General features: G+C 44.3%; 2 protein-coding genes across 2 annotated transcripts in view; one reads left to right on the top strand and one right to left on the bottom strand.

Annotated features, from left to right (window-relative positions):
* Window positions 1-15110, top strand: part of zbtb47b (zinc finger and BTB domain containing 47b) — a 33700-nt gene extending 18590 nt beyond the window's left edge. Inside the window, exons 2-6 of the mRNA XM_085418788.1 lie at window positions 136-1518; window positions 5360-5507; window positions 5955-6070; window positions 7258-7402; window positions 8016-15110. Of these exons, the coding sequence (XP_085274914.1) occupies window positions 136-1518; window positions 5360-5507; window positions 5955-6070; window positions 7258-7402; window positions 8016-8464 (2241 nt within the window). The 3' untranslated portion in view covers window positions 8465-15110. The remainder of the gene's footprint in view (window positions 1-135; window positions 1519-5359; window positions 5508-5954; window positions 6071-7257; window positions 7403-8015) is intronic.
* Window positions 15005-18955, bottom strand: klhl40b (kelch-like family member 40b). The gene is made up of 6 exons (XM_085418789.1): window positions 17665-18955; window positions 17342-17502; window positions 17135-17242; window positions 16817-17002; window positions 16481-16630; window positions 15005-16225 (listed from the first exon to the last, which is right to left on the bottom strand). Exons 1-6 carry the CDS (start codon window positions 18793-18795, stop codon window positions 16114-16116), a joined length of 1848 nt encoding a protein of 615 aa, XP_085274915.1. The 5' UTR covers window positions 18796-18955; the 3' UTR covers window positions 15005-16113.
* Between the last annotated feature and the right edge of the window lie 1180 nt (window positions 18956-20135).

Genomic DNA, 20135 nt, shown 5'->3' on the forward strand with positions numbered 1-20135 from the left:
GTAACTGAAGGGGACACTGTCGTGGTAGTTTTGATGGTGAAGTTTAAAGAGCTGCTTTACTATAATATTTATTGGCTTTTGAATGATTATGACACATTTTTCTGTCTCACTTCTTCCTTTCACTTTCTCTTACAGCTCATAGTGGAGAAAACAACAGACTTCCCCTCTGCTGAGTTCTCTCTAGTGGAGGATGTGGCTCTGCACTTTACCTGTTTGATGGACAGGCTGAATGAGCAGCGCCTCTTCCAGCCTGACCTGTGTGACGTTGACATTGTTCTTGTGCGTCAGCACAGCACCTTTCCGGCCCACAAGGGTGTGCTGGCAGCTTACAGCCCTTTCTTCCACTCGCTTTTTGCCCAAAGCAAACAGCTGCGGCGGGTGGACCTGTCGCTGGATGCCCTGACCTCTCAGGGCCTTCAGCAAATCCTCAACTTCATTTACACCTCCAAACTGCTGGTGAGCAGCCGCACTGTCCGCGACGTGCTCAACGCCGCTACCCTGCTTCAGATGAGCGACATCGCAGCCTCCTGTCACGACCTTATCAGCAGCCACTCGCTGAGAACCACCTGCACAGATATGGCCAATCAAGAAGGGCATGCCAGCAGTGAGCCGGCTTCTGTAGCGATGCCCCCTAGCCAGATGTACCGTGAGATCAAACAGGAGTCAGAGCTCGGCAGGGTGTACACGAGAGAAGGAAACAGCCCTTTTTCTGTCAGAGTAGAAGAGACAGGCAAGACGGCTTCTCAGGCAAAGCAGTACTACCAGAAGGAAGAAGGCTCGGGAAGCGGGGCCAGCACAGGTGTGGCTAGTTTGTGTAAAGTGGAAGGAAATGGAGAGGAGTCAAAGACAGCAGATGGCCACGCCTCCTTCAACAGAGATCAGATCATCGTCGAAGTCAACCTTAATAACCAGACTCTTAACGTCTCAAAGGGATCAGAGGGCAAATCGGCCACTTCTACAGAGACTTCCACCATGTTTGGCCGCTGCCGTAACAACCAGCAAGATTCAGAGGGCGATGAGGATAATGAAGTGGAGAACGATGATACAGATGGAGAAGAGGATGTGGAAGATTTGAAGAGGGGTGACATATTGGGGCAAAGTAGTGAAGAGGAAGATGAGGAGGAGGATGAAGAAGAAGAGGAAAACACCCTCAACATTCCAGGCTTGGAGCAGCCAGCTATGATGGATCGACCTCGTCGGGGCACCAGAGCCTTGGCTATGGCTGGTACCACTGCCTCTCTGCGGCAGACGCTTGCAGAGGCCACGCTGGCCAACCAGCGGCAGGGTGGGAAGAGGGCGTTGGACCTGGAGGGCCTGGGCCAAAAAGTGAGGCTGGAGGAGAAGCAACATTACCCATGTAAAAAGTGTCCTCGCATCTTCAACAATCGCTGGTATCTAGAAAAACACATGAACGTCACTCACAACCGCATGCAAATCTGCAATAACTGTGGAAAACGCTTCCTGCTAGAGAGCGAGCTGCTGCTGCATCAACAGACTGACTGTGAGAAAAGCATCCAGGTACGATTAAACCATAATCATTGTATAACTTATATGCTTGGGGACTATGTCTTTCAGCTAACATAATATAGATCTATGAGAATTGTTTTGGGCAGTCCAGATGTCCGATCCCGGACAAGCCCCCATTATTATGCTAGGTCTAGCTCAAATACATTAAAGTTAATTGAAAAGATAAGTCAATAGGATGAATGTGGCGTGAATAAGGCACGGCGGGACCACGGAGCAACGTTCAGAGCCATCTTTATTTAATTCACGTCACACCACAACACACCCAAACCCCTGAGTCCCCGTGTTTTTAACTAGGCGGGCGTGATTAAGGATGCCATGCAGGTGCGTCCGCCCTCCCTGCACGGCACCGCAGACCACGCCCCACTACATACCCCCATCGCCCGATTGAGGCCGGGGAGCCATCCGGTCGAACCTACTCCCCCACCGGGAGAGGGAATCAGCCCGGACAGCTGGCGCCCCCAGGCCCCGGCCAAGCGACGGGGAGGTGCGAGTTCAGGTGGCCGCCCGCGAATCCAGCGGCGCAGGCCAAGCTGGTTCGGAGGTCGGACGCGTGGCAGGTGCACCCGGCGTGGCCGGCACAGTAGTGAGCCCCAGCTCACAGGTGGCTGGGCAGAGGTGTGGCGTGTACTGGCCTCTGGTGGTGGTGGTGGTGAGGCCGGTCTGGCGAGCACGGCGATCTCAAGCGTGGCGCACGCCTCGCTCGCCCGTTCCACTTGAGCAGGCTCCCTTGGCACGGGGACCTCCAGCTCCTTGCGCGGCCCCTCCGTCACCGCCGTCGCTCCCCGCCGGAGCAGCCCATCGCGCGACTCCTCCATCACTGCTACTCCCCCCGCCGCCACTCCCGGCTCGAGCAGCCCCTCGCGCAGCTCCGCTGCTGCTGCTGCTCCTGCTTCCGGCTCGAGCAGCCCCTCGCGCAGCTCCTCCTCCCCCAGCCGGCGCAGACCCTTGTGCGCCTCGTCTGCCGTCTCCGGTTGGAGCAGCTCATCCACCGCTCCCGGCAGGAGCAGCCCTTCACCCGGCTGTTCCCCCTCCTCCGGCAGGCGCAGATCCCCGCGCGCCTCGTCTGCCACTTCCGGCTGCTGAGGTGCCTCACGCGGCTCCTCCACCGCTTCACTGTCCTCGGGACACACCTGTGGGGGTGGCGCCCAGGCCCAGAGCAGCGCCGCCAGCTCCCCAATCCTTTCCTGGTGGCGCTCGGACTGGTCCTGCAGCTCTTCCTGCTGGCGACGCACCTCCGCCGCCTGCTTCCGCTGGGTGGCCGCTATTTCGGCCACCATCTCGGCCAGCTCTTCCCTTCCCTGGCTCTGGTCAGTACCCGCCATGCCGCCTCCTGGGTTTCGGCACCAATGCAAACATACACGGCAGACCCAGTGGCATTTTGATGCTTTTTATTAAAGCTTTGACGGTTGCTGTCCACAATACTCACAGAGATGCAGCTCTCCCGCTGCCCGCTCAACACTATCACAACAACCCAACCACAGGACCCAGTACAATATTTAATTCGGCGGGGCGTGATTGCGGACACCGTGCAGGTGCGTCCGCCTCCTCTGCACGGCACCGCAGGCCACGCCCCGCCACATACCCCCATCGCCCGACTGAGGCCGGGGAACCATCCGGCCAAACGTACTCCCCCCACCGCGAGCGGGAGAGGGGATCAGCCCGGACCGTCGGCGCCCCCGGGCCCTTGCCAAGCGACGGGGAGTTGTGAGTTCAGGTGGCCGCCCACGAACCCAGCAGCGTCGGCGAAGCTGGTCCGGAGGTCGGCCGCGTGGCAGGTGGACGCGGCGCGGTCGGTACGGTCGTGCGTCCCAGCTCGCAGGCGGCTGGGCAGATGTCCGGCAGGCACCAGCCTCTGGTGGAGGTGAGGCCGCTCTGCTCACCCCGCTAACCTCTGGCTTCGGTGGCGCGGACTCCCTTAGCACGGGCACCACCGACTTATCCCGCGGCTTCTCCGCCCCTCCCGGTGGGAGCAGCTCACGCTGCACCTCTGCCGCTGCCGGCTGGAGCGGCTCCCCTCGCTGCGCCTCCGGCGCTGCCTCTACCGGCTGGAGCAGCTCCTCGGGCGCCGCCTCCGCTGCTGTCTCTCCCGGCTGGAGCGGCTCCTCGGGCGCCGCCATCGCCGCTGTCTCTCCCGGCTCGAGCAGCCCCTCGCGCAGCTCCTCCTCCGCCGCTGCTGCTGCTGCTGCTCCTGCTGCTGCTTCCGGCTCGAGCAGCCCCTCGCGCAGCTCCTCCGCCTCCAGCAGGCACAGCCCCTTTTGCCCCTCGTCCACCTCTGGGTGGAGCGGCTCCTCTTCCTCCGGCAGGTGTAGACCCTCGCCCGCCTCGTCCTCCGCCTCCGATTGGAACGGCTCCTCCACCGCTCCCGGCAGGAGCAGCCCTTTACCCGGCTGTTCCTCCTCTTCCGGCAGGCTCGGACCCCCGCGTGACTCGTCCACCACCTCCGGCTGCTGAGGTGCCTCACGCGGCTCCTCCACCGCTTCACTGTCCTCGGGACACACCTGTGGGGGTGGCGCCCAGGCCCAGAGCAGCGCCGCCAGCTCCCCAATCCTTTCCTGGTGGCGCTTGGACTGGTCCTGCAGCTCTTCCTGCTGGCGACGCACCTCCGCCGCCTGCTTCCGCTGGGTGGCCGCTATTTCGGCCACCATCTCGGCCAGCTCTTCCCTTCCCTGGCTCTGGTCAGTACCCGCCATGCCGCCTCCTGGGTTTCGGCACCAATGCAAACATACACGGCAGACCCAGTGGCATTTTGATGCTTTTTATTAAAGCTTTGACGGTTGCTGTCCACAATACTCACAGAGATGCAGCTCTCCCGCTGCCCGCTCAACACTATCACAACAACCCAACCACAGGACCCAGTACAATATTTAATTCGGCGGGGCGTGATTGCGGACGCCGTGCAGGTGCGTCCGCCTCCTCTGCACGGCACCGCAGGCCACGCCCCGCCACAATGAAAAAGTGGTACAAGTGACCTCAAAGGTGCTGCAGAGTGGACTGAGAAAAAGGCAGGGAAGGACACATAAAGAAGGAAGGAACCCATATAAGCTCAGCCAACAAGCTAGCAAAGGTGCTTGCCCATCAGATTGGAGCTTGGAAAACTAAACACGTAAATAAAGCAGGATGTAACACCAATAACTAACCTTAAAACTTGTTACTTCCTGGCAGTGCTAGCTACAGTTGTCAAGTTATATGTTTTGCAAACACTACATGGGTAAAAAAACAAAACCCTAAAAAACACTATTTTTGATAAATTAAGGTTTAGCTAAAGGTGTGAAGCCAAACCTATGTGTTGTTTGAATCAGTTAAACTAAACAGGAATTTTGTTTGTGGTTATTATACCTGATTTTTGTCAGTCTTTTTTGTAAGACAGCCCTCACTACACACCAGAACTGTTCCTTTAAGTCCTAGCAGTGCTACCTGTTCTGACATCAGTTTTATTTTAGGAAGTTGTTTTATAGAAAATAAAATAAAATGTTTTTTTAATGCATAATTGTTATTTTGTTTCTAATTAATATATGCATAATTGCAATCACTAAAACCAGTTGGAGTCAGTAACTCAGTCAAATGGCAGTCAGTAATAATCAGTTCTGATATGTCTCACTACCTCCACTATTACCCCTCGGCACCGAGCAGCTGGACTCCTGCTGTGGTTTTGAAGATCATTTGCTTCTTTAATCTAGTGACTCTAATTGCTTTTTTGCTACAGTGCATGCTCAAGTGTCTGTATAAACACACACACACCTGGATTGTATTTGTAAAGACTGTTCCAGATCACAATCTGTTTAATATCTCATCCCCAGTAATCATTCCATGCTCGCTCTCTTGTTTCTTCAAGTGTGTGACCTGTGGCAAAGCCTTCAAGAAGCTGTGGTCGTTGCACGAGCACAACAAGATCGTCCATGGCTACGCCGAGAAGAAGTTCTCCTGCGAGATCTGTGAGAAGAAGTTTTACACGATGGCCCATGTCAGGAAGCACATGGTCGGTGAGTGACAGTAAAATCAACTATCCTGGTTGATCACTTTGTTCCCGTGTGTTTCTGTAGGCTTCCTTTTTCCACATCCTACTGATTGTTTGGCAGGATTTGTTTTGGGTGTTGCTTTCCTTTTCCATTTTCTGGAGAGATAAGCATCTTACTTCCCAGATGGGCTTACCTCACTCTATGCTACTGCAATTTAAGGAGTTCCTATTATCGAAGGACTATTAATAATATGGTCCTAATTAGCCACTTTCTAGTATGGGAGAGATTGGATAGTCATATTCAGACTTAAGATGGAAGAAAAAGATGAAATGGACCCTTTGCCCTCAGCATTTATTTAGTGAAAAATAACCTCAGTGTTGTTCCTTAAATGCTTAGTTTAATTTCAGTCATGAGTGGCTCAGTATTGAATCACACAAACTAAGCATGCTCTGTGTTTGTGCCTTTGTGTAGCCCATACGAAGGACATGCCATTCACCTGTGAAACGTGTGGGAAATCATTCAAGCGCAGCATGTCCCTGAAGGTTCACTCTCTACAGCACTCAGGAGAGAAACCCTTCAAGTGTGAGGTTTGAGCTCCTTTTATACACTGCAGCTCTCCACTTTACTTGAGTGATGAGGTAGATTTAAAGATATTTAAAATTATTGGCGCTGGGAGTGTCATTTAAATCTGAGAAATTCACAGGTTGAGATCAAGTAAACCAGAGTCAGATGTCCAGATGTGCCGGTCTCGATTAAAAAACACTGATCGTTTAAAAAAAAAACCCACATAGATCTAGTCAAAGCCTCTCTTAAGAAATGAGAAGTATAGATGAAATTATTTCAGTGAAAGAATGTCTGTTCAAGTTCAATTTGGGAGTTTTTTTTTTTAAACAAGACTGTGACAAAAGACCACCAGCAGGTAGTTATTCAATACTGAAGCGTTTCGCTGGGTGCTTATAGTGACATCATAAATTAGTTTAGGTTGGCTGAGCATAAAGACAGAAAATGGGGAAAATTATTTATTTTTTATTAACCTTTATTTAACCAGGAAAAGTCCCATTGAGATTAAAAACCTCTTTTGCAAGGGAGTCCTGGCCAAGAGGCGACAACACGTTGAAATTACAAAGTTACATACATATTATAAATAACAATTACATTTTAAAAACATTTTTCTCTGGCTCTCTCAATCTGGACTTAAAAGCATTTAATGAAATAAGATCTGCTATCTTCCAGTCTTTTTGCATCATGTTCCATGTGAAAGGGGCAGCATAAGTAAAAGCCCTCTTTCCCAGTTCAGTTCTGGCAAATGGAACATTGAGCAATAAAAGATCGCTTGAACGCAGGCTGTAAGAAACAGTACTTCTCCGTGTGAGCAGAAAATGCTACTCGATTAGATCAGTCCTTGATGATAGAGGTCCCAGCTGGCTGCTGATTATGTCTAAGGTTCACCATACAGGCATGAGAGTGGTATTAAAATCTACTTGTTTAACCCTTTGCAAGAAAGCCTATTTTTAAAAAATATCCACTTTTTTTATGAATGAAAACTGAGCGCCATGTCTAATAGGTTCACAGGAAGGTAAAAAAAAGGGCAGTTTTGATTTAGTAGTACATTTTACAGCCTTGCTCAAGTCAGTCCCAGTGTGCTTTGTTGAAAACACCATACACGACTTCTGCTTTTTCTCCACAATGACTGAAGTACAACCTGTCGAGTCCATCTTTGACAACCAGCTGTAAAACGACTTTGCGTAAAACTGTTTCCTGTGCGCCTTTTCAGAACTGCAGCGAGCGCTTCCAGTACAAATACCAGCTCCGCTCCCATATGAGCATCCACATCGGACACAAGCAGTTCATGTGCCAGTGGTGCGGAAAGGACTTCAACATGAAACAGTACTTCGATGAACACATGAAAACACACACTGGTGAGTCCCTTTCTTTTGGTTGTGTTCATGTTGCTTCAGGGCAGAGCAACATTTATTTTAAAGGAGCATTTAAAAAAGAAAATATTGCAGAGCTGCAAACACTGACACCTTTGTGTCTTTGCAAAGCTTATTTGCACACCCAGCAGATGTGAAGCACTATTATCGTTCATGTTGGAGTTTTTGTGGCCTCCGTGTATTCTTTTGATTTAACTCAGCTTTGCTCTTTAACAAAACTGCTGAAAGAAACACGTGACTCTTTAGCTGCTTGATTGTTTTTATCTTTTATCCGTTTGTTGCCGTGCAGGTAACACCAATTGGACTGTTAGAGTTCTTTTACTGGAAACAGCTGCCTGCCACAGCTGGAAGAGATTCTGGTGGAGAGCATTCAGAGTGAATTAAAACAGTCAAGTCACAGGCCACAAATCAAAACTCTGTTCTGAAAGATACTGAAAAGGTCAGAGGAGAACTGCAGAGTTACTGCAACCAGCCGCCCTCCACGTCAGAATCATTTGATGTATGGCGAATATAAAAACACTGATTCTGTGGCATTAAACTTAACGATGCATGTTGAAAACGTATCGAGCAGGCGTCTTTTGTGTCTCCCGTTTTGCAGGAGAAAAGCCGTACATCTGTGAAATCTGTGGGAAGAGCTTCACGAGCCGGCCCAACATGAAGCGCCACCGCCGCACCCACACCGGAGAAAAGCCATACCCGTGTGAGGTGTGCGGCCAGCGTTTCCGCTTCTCAAACATGCTCAAGGCCCACAGGGAGAAGTGCTTCCGCATCACCAACCCCATGGTTCCCGACGGCAATGGTGACCCCCTGGGCCTCGACCGGCCCTTGGCGCCACCCGCTGCGGACTCTTCCGGTCAGGCCCAGCTGGGCACGGCACTCCCTGCCACGTCCGTGACTACACCCGCTGCTGCCTCTAGCCCCCACCCCCTCCACAGCACCCAGCTGTCCCTCCCCCTGCTGCACTCCATGGGGGGGCTGCCTCCTACCCCGCATTTACCCCCGCCGCCTCCACTGTTTTCTGCTGGTAGGATGAACTCCAACAACTAACAAATCTCTGTAGCATTGAAAGCACTTTGTTACTTTTTGTTTTATTGTTTTTCTTTGAGCTTTTAAGAGGACTCCTGCAGAGGGAGAGTGATGCGCCTCAGTGACATTTACACAGAGGAGAAGAACAGAAAAAAATGCTACATGGAGGCCTCGTCAAAAAAAGAAAAAAAAAGGAGAAAAAAAAGAACAAAGAACACACACACATAGTAATAAATAATAATTTTTTACTCTGTTGAATACAATAGATAACCTCAGAGTCCAGTAGGACGTTTCACCGTTACTTTTCGACTCATAAATTTCACAGATGTGTCCTGCTTTCATTTGGGATTTTTTTTCTGACAACTCGCCTCTCTCCTGAGCCTTGCACAATGTATTGATTGTAGCATCTTTTACGAAATGGTAGGAAGCGCTTCCTAAATCTCCACTCATACTGGGATCATGAGTAGAGGGAGAACCACGTGGTAACGAGAAGAAATGATTTATTTTTTGTTCTCGGCCAAGATGTAGCGAGCGGTTCTGGTCAGACCCAGCAATAACCAAATGCTGATTTGTCTTTGAGCGTATACATGTATATGGCGTTGCCAATAACCAAATCCTGTTAGCTCACCTGCTATAGTTAAGTAATGTAATTCAGCATTTATAATCGATCCTGCACCTTACATTTAACTCCAGTGATATTTAAAGTGTACTCCTAACCGTCTTCGTTTTTATTATTGTGAATAGTGTGTAATTCGTGGCACGTTACGTCATTTCTTTTCATTTTTTTCTAAGGACTTAAGGAGAAGTCGGCCGTGCAATGCAGCGTGTGGCGTTCGTGATGGTGTGTGTGCGTGTTTGAGATGTGAGGCAGAGACTTGAGATAACAATCGTCAGATCAACGTTTAGCTAATCAACATGCGAGCTTTCCCGAGTCAGGAGATGGAGTAATTTGTCGACTCTAATCTTTTTTTTGTTTTTTGCTTTTTTTTGGCTTACATTAAGCAGGCGTGCATCGTCTCCTGCGAGATCTGGCTATGAGATGTTATGGCACTTTTCTGTGACTTGTTAGTAAAACCTGATGTACTCTGACCTACAATATACGTGTAGGATGAAATTGAGTGTTACTGCTATTGTTATTTACTGCTTATTTTCCCAACTAAACACTGTCTGTGTGTTAGATGAGTGTAGGGAGAGCAATGTTCACAAAAACGTGCTTACGTAGCCGAATCAAATGGCCACATTTCATTGCAATCTGATGTAATCCGTGTTGTGAAGTGATAAATACTAAATTATAATCTAACAATTAAAATTCTTAAAGAGTACTGGCAGAGATACATTTTTGGCACATCAGATGTGGCCACTAAAAGGAGCCCTTAGTGTTGAATTATATTATAACAGAGTGATTTATTTTTGTTAAAACAGTAACGTGTAGCAGCTAATTAAAACTGGGGAAGCACAGCGTAATACCCCTGAAAAAAGGCTTTGGCTCTGTGTACACTTTTGGCTATTGTGTGTCATAACCATAGTAGATCTGGAAAAAAAAAATCATGATCCGAGTATAAACTGCTTAAAGGAATAGGTTGCAATTATCTTTATTTGCGTTCTTGTTGAGAGCTGAACAAGAAAATTGGTACCACTCAAATATCTTGACTATTTCTTAACCTGCACACCATAGTGACCAGAAATTGTAATTTTTTTTGTACAAATTTAAGATATTTTACTTGTGATTTTTGCGTCGAATTTCACCGACCACTTCATTAGCTACACCCGTAAATTGGTCATTCATGCAAAGAGCTAATCAGCCCGTCACATGGCATGTAGACATGGTCAAGACAACATGCTCAAGTTCAAACTGAGCATCACAAAGCTGATTTGAGTGACTTTGAACATGGTATGGTTGTTGGATTCAGACGGACTGGTCATAGTATTTCAGTCTGAAAAAGACTATAACATGAAAATATCAAGTGAGCAGCAATTCAAGCAGATAGCACTCAAATAAGCACTTGCTCCTAACAAGTTGTGCAGAAGAGCATCTTTAACATATTAGCAGCAGAAGACCACACTGGGCGGCACTCCTGTCAGCTAAGAACAGGAAACTGGATACACGGGCTCACCTTTGCCATTTGGATAGCAGGGAAGAATTAGGGATAAGGAACATGAAAGCATGGATCCATTCTACCTTTGGTGCTGGTGATGTAATGGGATGGTGGATATTTTCTTGGCACACTTTAGGCTCCTTAGTAGGAACTGAGCATTATTTAAACACCACACCCTACCTGAGTATTGCTCCTAAGCATGTCCATTGCTTCCAGCAGAATAACATGCTGGTTCGAATGATCTCAGACTGGTTTCTTTAACGTGACATTGAGTTTACTGTAGTCAAATCCACAGTCACCATATCTTAACAGAGGTCCAATAGAACACGTTTGGGGTGTGGTGCAACAAGAGACTTATATCATGGATGTAGAGTGAACAAATCTCCAGCAACTGTGTGATGCTGTCATGTCAACGTTGAATCTGTGCCATGAAGATCTAAGGCGGTTCTGAAGGCAAATGGGGTCCAACAACAACTAGCAGGGTGTAACTAAAGAAGTGGCTCGTTAAAGTATTTGCACAGAAAATGCAGAATCTGTAGGCAAGTGACGAGGCTTTCGGTACCAGAATCATTCTGGTTTTCTTCCAGTAGTCATCAATTCCCAAGAAAGAAAGCATATGCCAAAATGCAGTTTCGGAACCTTTGTCTTTTATCATTTAGTCAACCTTTAGGAAGCCGTCACCTAGATGTGCTGGAAGCGTCAAAATACTGTCAGTTTTCCCCAAAGGTTAAGTTAGCAGGCTAGTTTTTGGTTTTCCTGACTGGGAGAGTGTCACTATCCTCGGTTTTATATCAAATCAATTTAAGAGTGGTGCCAATCACTTCATGTAACTCCTATTTGAAAATTAAAATAAGAACTCTTGTTTGACACTTCAGTCGATTTTGCATTCGTATCGGTCTCTGAATACGCACTATCATTCTGCTCCCGCTCACTTTATCTACTTATAGCCTAACTGTAGTATGGCATTAACCTGTAAATATTGTTAAGATGTGCTTCTTCCTTGTGATTTATTCCTCATGTTTACATTCGGAGAGTCAGTTGAATGTGCCCCAAAATGTGTCCTGGCTGGTACTACGGAAAGTTGGAATTTGTGGACATGCTTTTGTAAATGTAATAAGCTGTTTTATATTTAAAAAAAAAAAAGCACCTTCATGTAGTCTTATGTCTAAGCTCACCCCCTATGTATTTCTTCAATTTCCACGGTTAAACCGTTAGGGCCACGTCAGACGTAATTTAATAATGGTACACTTTGTGTTTTTCTTCATGTGTCCGATACCTGTTTTGTATTTTGGTTTGCTGCTTTTGTACAGAGTCCTGTTTGAGACTGCCCTTTAAATGATTTAAAAGTGTAGAGTTCTTGAACTTAATGTAACTGAACAATATTCTGGCTGTGATTACAGTGAACTCCAGGATTGGAAGTGAGCTAAAAATGAGACATTTGGAGCACTGTGAGGAGGTAATGGCCAACACTGTCAAAGTCAAATGAAACTTTATTGTCATTCGTGACCATACAGTGAATAAAACTCCTCGATTAATGTGCAGAAGAATCTAAAGACATAATAAGACATATAGACATATATGAAACATGCCAGTTAAGATTTAATCTGGTAGGCTGATTGTTTAGTGCTGTTGCTCTCTTGTGGCAACTCGGTAAACTGCACTCCAACCCTTAGATGTACATTAATGTTCATAGTATGTGTCTCGTTATCATCGAAGAAGCATGTAAAAGCTCAAAATTGAGATTTTTCCCACTTCCCTGTTTTAAGAAGCACTAGCCCAAGAGACAACATTGAGATACCGTGGTTACAGGTTGTGTGTTTGCCTTACATATGGAGGGATTTGAATGTTTTTGCGTTATGGATAGTGACAGTAGCTGACAGTAAAGGAGGAAGTATAGTAGTTTATACTACTGATTTATGCACTTTTGTTTTGTGTTTCCAGATACAAGGTGAAAATGGGTAGCAGACATGTATAAATTGAAGTAAATTCCAGCATTAAATTCCTTTTAGGTTTTTTTTAAGGGTTTTTTGTTCAGTGTTGGTCTGAGTTTGTGGTTAGTAAGTTGCACCTTAGTTTTGTTTCCCTGAATAACTTTACTTGCTTGTGGTGTGGCATGTGGCACACCGAGGATGACTCTGTGTTATGCGTCAATCCGCTGGTGTTTCTGCATTCTGGTCAGTCTCTTTAATACTGTCCCACTGTTTAACAAGTATCCGTGACTCTTCCTTGAGGGTGCAATCAGTGCAGGCGGTTTCTGACTGGTTTGCTCACTTCCATTATCAAGAGAAATTACTCTTAGGTGTTTCCACTTTGCCTCTGTTGAAGGGACTTAATATGTGACTATTCTTTTTCATTGCATGAGAAAACATAAGGGAAGGACGGAGTTGCCAAATTCAATTACGAGAAAAACTTTTAGTGCACTTTATCCTTCAATCTAGTGGAGATACAGATATAGTAGCAGTTTCCTTGATCCTTCCTTTCCTTAAAATACTTCCTTGCCTTAAAATGGGAAATTATCAAAATGCAGTTATTGACTAAATGTGTCCTTGGCAATGTTCAGTCCTCTGAAGTGAAATTTAAAGAGAAAAGGGACATCAAAAGTGTACCTGTGTGGAATCAGACCAAGAAACCGGCTGTAAATAAAGGCTTCCAAGCATGCATAGGATAGGAAATCAAAATTCATCATACTGCTCATATTTGAAATGATTTGATGATATTTAAAGCTCAAAATAGTGTATTTGTGCTAAGAATATATTTCTTTTATAACACTTGCACATTGTATCAAATATAGTATAAAGTGGAGGACACAGTAACCAGAGGAATTTGGGTATAAAACTCTAAATTGACTTGTTAATCCTCCTTTGTTTGTTTTTGTGAACTAGTCTTCCTTCAATCCAGCTGCAAAGATAAAGGCCATCTGTGACATCAGAACAAGACTTCAATGAGTTGTAAAGAGGAAATGTATCAGATATGGACATTTATTATCCCAGATATTACCTAAATTGTGAAAAATGAATTAAACAGGCTGTTTTATTATTTTTTTTAAGTGTTTTACAGTGAAACGGCAGTAAAGCTACGATTGTTAGACATGAAAAGGGAAATGTTGCACAGTGTGCAGGAGTCCTGTATTCCAGGCAGGTTGACTCTATGTATTTTGATTAGCCAAATTCTAATTTACTAAGGCTAGCAGCCAAAGGCTTGTATTAGATTAGGCAAAGGTGGACCTGTCCTTGTCCTTAAATGAAGGTTTGTCAGTGATTAAGTGGGTGCCTAGACACCATGGTGACTGTGCATTCTGCAGTGCACCCAAGGTTGCCACATAGCAAACTGTGAGAGTGGCACTTCGGAGAGTGCTCATGGGATTACTAAGTTAGGTCTCTCTCTCTCTCTTTTTTTTTCTTTTGAAAGCTGCTAATGATGAAGTGTGTATCCAAAAGAATTTTATTCTGTGGCCTTCACCTTCAAGAAAAGTGTTGGAAATATTGCTGTCTTATTTTAGAAACTGAAACTCATGATGGATATTGGAGAGAAAGTATTGTATTTCTTTTTGTTCTTGAGTAAAGAGTTGATTTTTTTTCTGTTAAATCTGTTAGTGTTTGGGTAAACACATGGAGCCCCAAAACTGACAAATCTAATGATACCAAAAAGTAGCATTGTTAGTGCAATACAAATGAGATTTTAAGAGGTTTCACTTGTTCGAAACCACTCGAATATGGACAAAAGTAATTGACCACACACAAGGTGTAATGTGTAGGTTGCCCAGTACTTCTGTCCCAACAGTCTATATTTGGTTGGGTTCTTAAATTTTTTGATTGAGATGAAGCTAATTACCTCCTGGTTTTCACTAATGCCGCACACATTTCCACTAATTGTGAACAAGAAATTGTGTCAAATTTGATTACATTTATAGACAAAGGATTCATCTATTGTGGAAAAAAATGACAAGATCTAAAGCTTTTTATACAACTTCAATTTACTTCGTTAAACTATGAAAAGCTAACATAACAGTCTAAATGCTAGCACAAAAATAGTCTTTTGCAGTCTGTTGTGATGTCAAATGGCAAACTGTAGATTGACTATTACTAAGAAACTTTGTTTTTGAATACCTGTTGGCAAAAGAATAGATTGATTAACACTACTGCATGTAATGCTGGCTGGCATAGTTTCATGATAGCTGCCTAGCTAGCCAACAATCCTTGTGGGCACTGTTTTCAGCTAAGCTAGCCACAAAGCGCTCTAAGTTACTCCACAAGTATTACATGAATTTCAAATTAGTCACTGCCATTAACAAATACTCATCCATATTTATTATATATGCATTAGGAGAATTTAACACATGGTGAGGAAAATGAAACATCAGTAGGTCAAAAAGCCTGAATGAAGAAAAACGAGCACGTGATTTGGCAAATAGTAACTGCAATAGTAAAATGAGAAAACCACAGAATACCTGACTGAATTAAATAACTTTGTGTTTGTTTTACTGAATGTTTTATGTGTGTGTGTGTGTGTGTGTGTGTGTGTGTGTGTGTGTGTGTGTGTGTGTGTGTGTGTGTGTGTGTGTGTGTGTGATATTCCTCAATTCAGGTTAAAATGAATCTTTTGCTACCTTTTGGCAGTTTGAGGGCTCCATATGAACTAAAAGTGGGAAACAAGTGTAATTTTTGCATGAGAAAGTTTAGTTGTTGTTGTTTTTTTTTTTAACATATGTTTTATGGTGGCTTTCCCCTGTTTTTGAGTGAAGCTACATGTGATGGTAACCATAAGCATCAATGCCATAGTCTATTCAAAGCTGTATTATTCACATTCGCATCACATTGCATTTCCCTTACTCATACTGCAGCGGTGTTAAAGAAACCATAATGTGTACTGTTATTTGCTGACTCTCTATAATGTTAACACTACAACTTAGTTAACTCTGGTGTACAAAGCCCATGTGTAGGCAGTAGTCGTCACGTTCAGCTATGATAAAATACTAAAAACAGTACAAGGACAGTAGTGTCTAGAGGTGCTAATAACATTAGACTGTATTTTCTGTCTTTTATTGTATTATTGACTAGTGTTTACTGTCTGTAACACAACAGAGCGTAATGAAATCATTTCAATATTAAACAGTATAGATATATTATTGCAAATTCAGATGTGTCTTTGTGTTTTGTTTTTTATATTACAGTAGTGCTTTTTTTTGGCAACTTTGCTGCCATCTGTTGGGAAATGCTTATATTTTCCACTCGGATTTAGACACTTTAATATTTTTGATTTATTCCACACAGTGCAACAGGTGTCTTTAGGTTACTGACTCTGTAGTTTTAGTCTGAATCAGATTTAAACTTGTAGAAAGACATATATAAAATTATTATAGATCAAAAAGAAACAAAAAAACAAATCCACAGTATTAATTTGTTATAATTAGAAAAGCTACAACAAAAAATCAAATGCGTAAAATAAAACGGAAGAGAACAATGAACACATTGAGCTAAACATTGATGTCTGTGGCCCTGAACCGTTCTTTGGACTCTGGTACAACAACTGTGAACTAAACAGGTTCATGTTCATAAACGGGGACTGGAGGGGGTTTTACATCTTGGTGAGACGCAAGGTATTCAGTCGCACCCCCAAAACTGAAGCCCCTGAGGCGTACTTGATTTCTTTCAGGATCCCATTCCACTTCTTCTCCATCTCATTATACCTGAGGAGGTTAAGAGACAGTCGTCATTGTTTTTCCCAGGGCTCCTATCTCCCTCATTTGCGTTTAAATTTAAGTAATTAAATATCCACTATGAACTGAAGCAGGACGGTGGCATCTTATGTTGGGTTCACTGAGTAACATTTTAAATACTAACACAATTGAGTAAATACTAAATATAATTAAGATTACAGTTGTGCAAAGACAATTTAACAGTTGAAATAACTTTTTTTTTTTTTAAAGTCTGTTACGATCTACCTCCAGATGTCGTTCATCTCTTTAGGAAGAACCTCTTCGCTGTCCTCTAAAGGCATCATGGCAAAACCTCCAACGGCGTAGAGGGAACCAGCCAACGACACGAGATTCAGGGAGCTACGTTCCTGAGGAAACGGCACAAAGTCGGACCACCTGCACCGCGTTAACACACACACAGAAAAATGTTCAGTTAGATAAACCATTTAGCCACAGTTTTATTACATTTATTATGATGTGTTGTAACTTTACACTGACTGTGTGCTTTACAACAGATAATTAGAAACAAACTAAACTAAAAAATAAAGTAAAAGAAAAGAAATATAAATATAGGAAACTCACTTGTTGGTAGTGATATCATACACCTCCATAGTGTCTGTCAGGCCGTTGTCAGTGACGCCTCCTGCCACGTATATTTTGTTTTCATGAACGGTAGCTCCACATAAGGAGCGTGCGTGCTTCATGGGCGCGAGCTCCTTCCATTCAAAACGCTTGGCGTCGTAGGCACACATCTTCTTTAGACAGCTCCTTTTTACAAAAGGGACAAAGACTCACAATAGTGACCTCTGAGATAAAGAAAACCCTCCTTTAAATCCTGAAGCCTTTTAGGGTCACACTTTTAATATGAACATTAATATTTTGCTTGAAGCATGTACTCACTTGTTGTCTCCCTTTCCTCCAATCACGTATACAGTGTCATTATGAGATAATGTTGTATGGCCGTAAACTGGGTATGGAATCGGCTCTGATTCGCCCCATTTAAAGGATCTGTGAATGACAAAACACATTATGTAGTTAATTATTAAGGATGACAAACTGAGTGCTTTTTCCCTAAAATTTCATACATGAACTCAAGGCTGTACTCACTGTCTGTCGTATACCAAGACTGAATCCAGCATGTGCTCCTGCTCCTTCAGCTCCTTTCCTCCCAAAACAAAGATGGAGTTCTCAGCCTCGCCCATTCCAAACAGAAAACGGGGAGAAGGCAGGGGAGGCATGCCGAGCCAGTCGGCACTGACCGGGTCGTACTGTGGTCACAGGAGTCAAACATTTGTAAATGTTTACAGTGTACAGAACTACAGTGTAGAAAAATATTTGCACTGAACTATATTTGTATGTGTACCGCATGTAATTGGAAGTTTTTCATCTTCTCTTTTCTTTCTACAAACTTTGTCTTGACGTTCTCCTACCTGCAGGAAGTATGAGCACAGTGGATCATCCTTGTTCTGTTCATCAAAGAATAATCCTCCGGCCACAAAGATCTGGTTCTCCTTGGTCACCAGGCTGGCGTGGTTTTTGGGAATCTGTGTGGAAAGTGATGCCAGAAAGCAGTCGTTCCCCGTTGGGTCGTAGGCCACAGCGCCAGCATCATTAACCATCAGGATCAAGTCTCTGACAAACATCCCAAATCGAAGATTATCATTCAGGATGCTTGGGAGAAGGCCCTCTTCATCATCTTTATCTTCACTCTCTCCATCATTCCCTGCTCCACCATCCTCCTCCTCCTTGCTTTTTCTTTTTTTAACTTCTGGCATTTTCCCAGCGTGGGCATCCTTAACCAGCTGGAGTTTCTGCTGCAACTCGGGGTTAGAGGAGATAAGTTTGTGTTTCTCCACTTTTTCTCTCAGATAGTCCTCATTGACAAGACGCAAACGAATGCAGTCCAACAAATTCGGCAGCTCTTTCTCTCTGGTCTCTTTGTTCCGGGACACCCAGTTCATCAAAGCTTCAAATACCTCCTCTTCTGTCTCTACGTTTAGATTGTCATTTGATAAAATGGCTGCCAGCTCACTGGGAAGCAGCTGGAGGAATTCTTCATCTCTGGAGATGAGCTGAAAGCGCTCGCAGGCATAGTTTCGAGCAGAGATGGCCAATCTGGGACAGTCCAGCATCAAGCCGAGCCTGAAGATAGCCAGACAGTTGCTGAGGCTTAGGCGCTTTTGTAAGAAAGACACACATACAGTGAAAATTGAAGGGATCTGGTACATATTAGCGACAGCAAAGATATCCTGGACATTCTGCTCTGTCACATTGATCTTGGAGGTGTACAGATACTTCACGATGAGCCCCATGACACCTGGCTCCACATCCTCCAGGATAATTTCCCTCTTTTTGCTCTCGTCCAGGTCAGAAAGAAAGATGGAGCGGAAGTATGAGCTGCAGGCACACAGAACGAGCCGGTGGCAGGGAAACTCTTTGTCTTTGATCTTCAGCACACAGTCGACCAGCTTATCATTCTCCAGCAGGTCATAGAGGCCATCCTGGAGTAGAGTCTGCTGGTACAATCTGGGCTCATCCGCTGGGTTTATAGGCAGAGCCATCGTTCCTGGCAGAAGAAGTATGAAGAGCCTTTCAGGGGCTAAAGAAATCAAACAAAATGTATCTCCTCTATAACTAAGCTGTTCTAGTTTCTAGCCTGGAAAGAGGATTTAAAAGAGTATTCAGACACACCAGAGACAGCCCACTTCCTCAGCTGTCCTGACTCTTCAACTGAACTCCAACTGGAGGTTTATTTATAGACTGGGTGCTTGGTGTAGAGCAATGGGCTTTATTCTGGAACTTGAAATGTAATATCCATGCTTCCCCTTGTCCCACCTCGAAGTCCACACCGACCCACTCCCAGACAGCTGACACACTGCTTAATGGGAACTGTGTCCAGCATGAGTCATGGCAGACCCTGGAGTACATGGTTTAGTAGGCTTCTCTGAGGGGGTCATCTTAGCATTTTGTAGCATTACATACATGTGACGATGACTCTGTGGAAAACAGAGGAAACTCTGAAATGACTAATAGATTTATTTTAATACACAGAATGTTTAACATAGTGTTCTTGTTCATTTCAAAGAGAGAGTTATAAATAAGGATTTGGCAATATATTTGTTCAGCTGCTCTTTTAGACCAGTCTTTTTGCTAAGCTAACAGTTCTCAGTTTATTGGTGATCTGATAGGCTGCCACTACCACTATGAAAATTATTGTTTTCTAAAGAGCTGAATTAGTTTAAGTGTTGTTAAGAAGCAATTTATTTTATTTGAACAGAACCAAAACACTTTCATTGAAAAAGAAAGGCATGTAATAACCCAGGTAAAATGGGCCATTTAAGGTTTGACTGTCTTAGCTCTTTAAAAGCTGTCTTTAAAAGTAAACAGTACTTAACATTTAGCATTTGATGTGATTCGTCTGAGATTGCAAGGATGATGGTTCATTTTGCCACAGAAAACTCCATGGTGAGTGACCTGACTTGTTAAAACTTACTCTTCAATAATAAGGTGAATAAGAACCAAATGAACATCTAGACATTTTGATTCATAATCCATGTTGTGCTGTCCTCTGCCAGAAAAATGCAGATAATTTTCTAAATTAAGCAAATTTGTATGAAAAAACATTTTTAATTACCAGCCCAATTTACCCTCATGTATTAGATAAAATGGGTGATTCATTTCAGGTAAAGTGGGCCACCCTCTGAGTTGAGTTTTTTAGATATTTTTAAAGTTCCCCATTTTAAAAATAGTTTGATATATTTCTTATTCTATGTCTTACATTCCATTTTCACATTACACTACCTGAAAAAAGGATGAAAGAAACATGTTGATATAGAAGTGATAAATGTGACAGACATCAAAAGTGTTTTAAAAATACAACTAGTGGGTAGAGGAAAGGATG

Source organism: Rhamphochromis longiceps, linkage group LG9, assembly GCF_057381845.1.
Source record: "Rhamphochromis longiceps isolate RC_006_pf linkage group LG9, R_longiceps_female_GT1.1, whole genome shotgun sequence".
NCBI lineage: Eukaryota > Metazoa > Chordata > Actinopteri > Cichliformes > Cichlidae > Rhamphochromis > Rhamphochromis longiceps.

What these genes read in the sequence shown, in the direction of transcription:
- klhl40b (XM_085418789.1), bottom strand. Translation starts at nt 18,795, where the DNA reads ATGGCTCTGCCTATAAACCCAGCGGATGAGCCCAGATTGTACCAGCAG. An exon ending in TGTGCTCATACTTCCTGCAG is followed by an intron (nt 17,503 to 17,664) that starts GTAGGAGAACGT and finishes CTGTGACCACAG; the next exon opens with TACGACCCGGTCAGTGCCGA. An exon ending in GGAGGAAAGGGAGACAACAA is followed by an intron (nt 17,003 to 17,134) that starts GTGAGTACATGC and finishes TTTTGTAAAAAG; the next exon opens with GAGCTGTCTAAAGAAGATGT.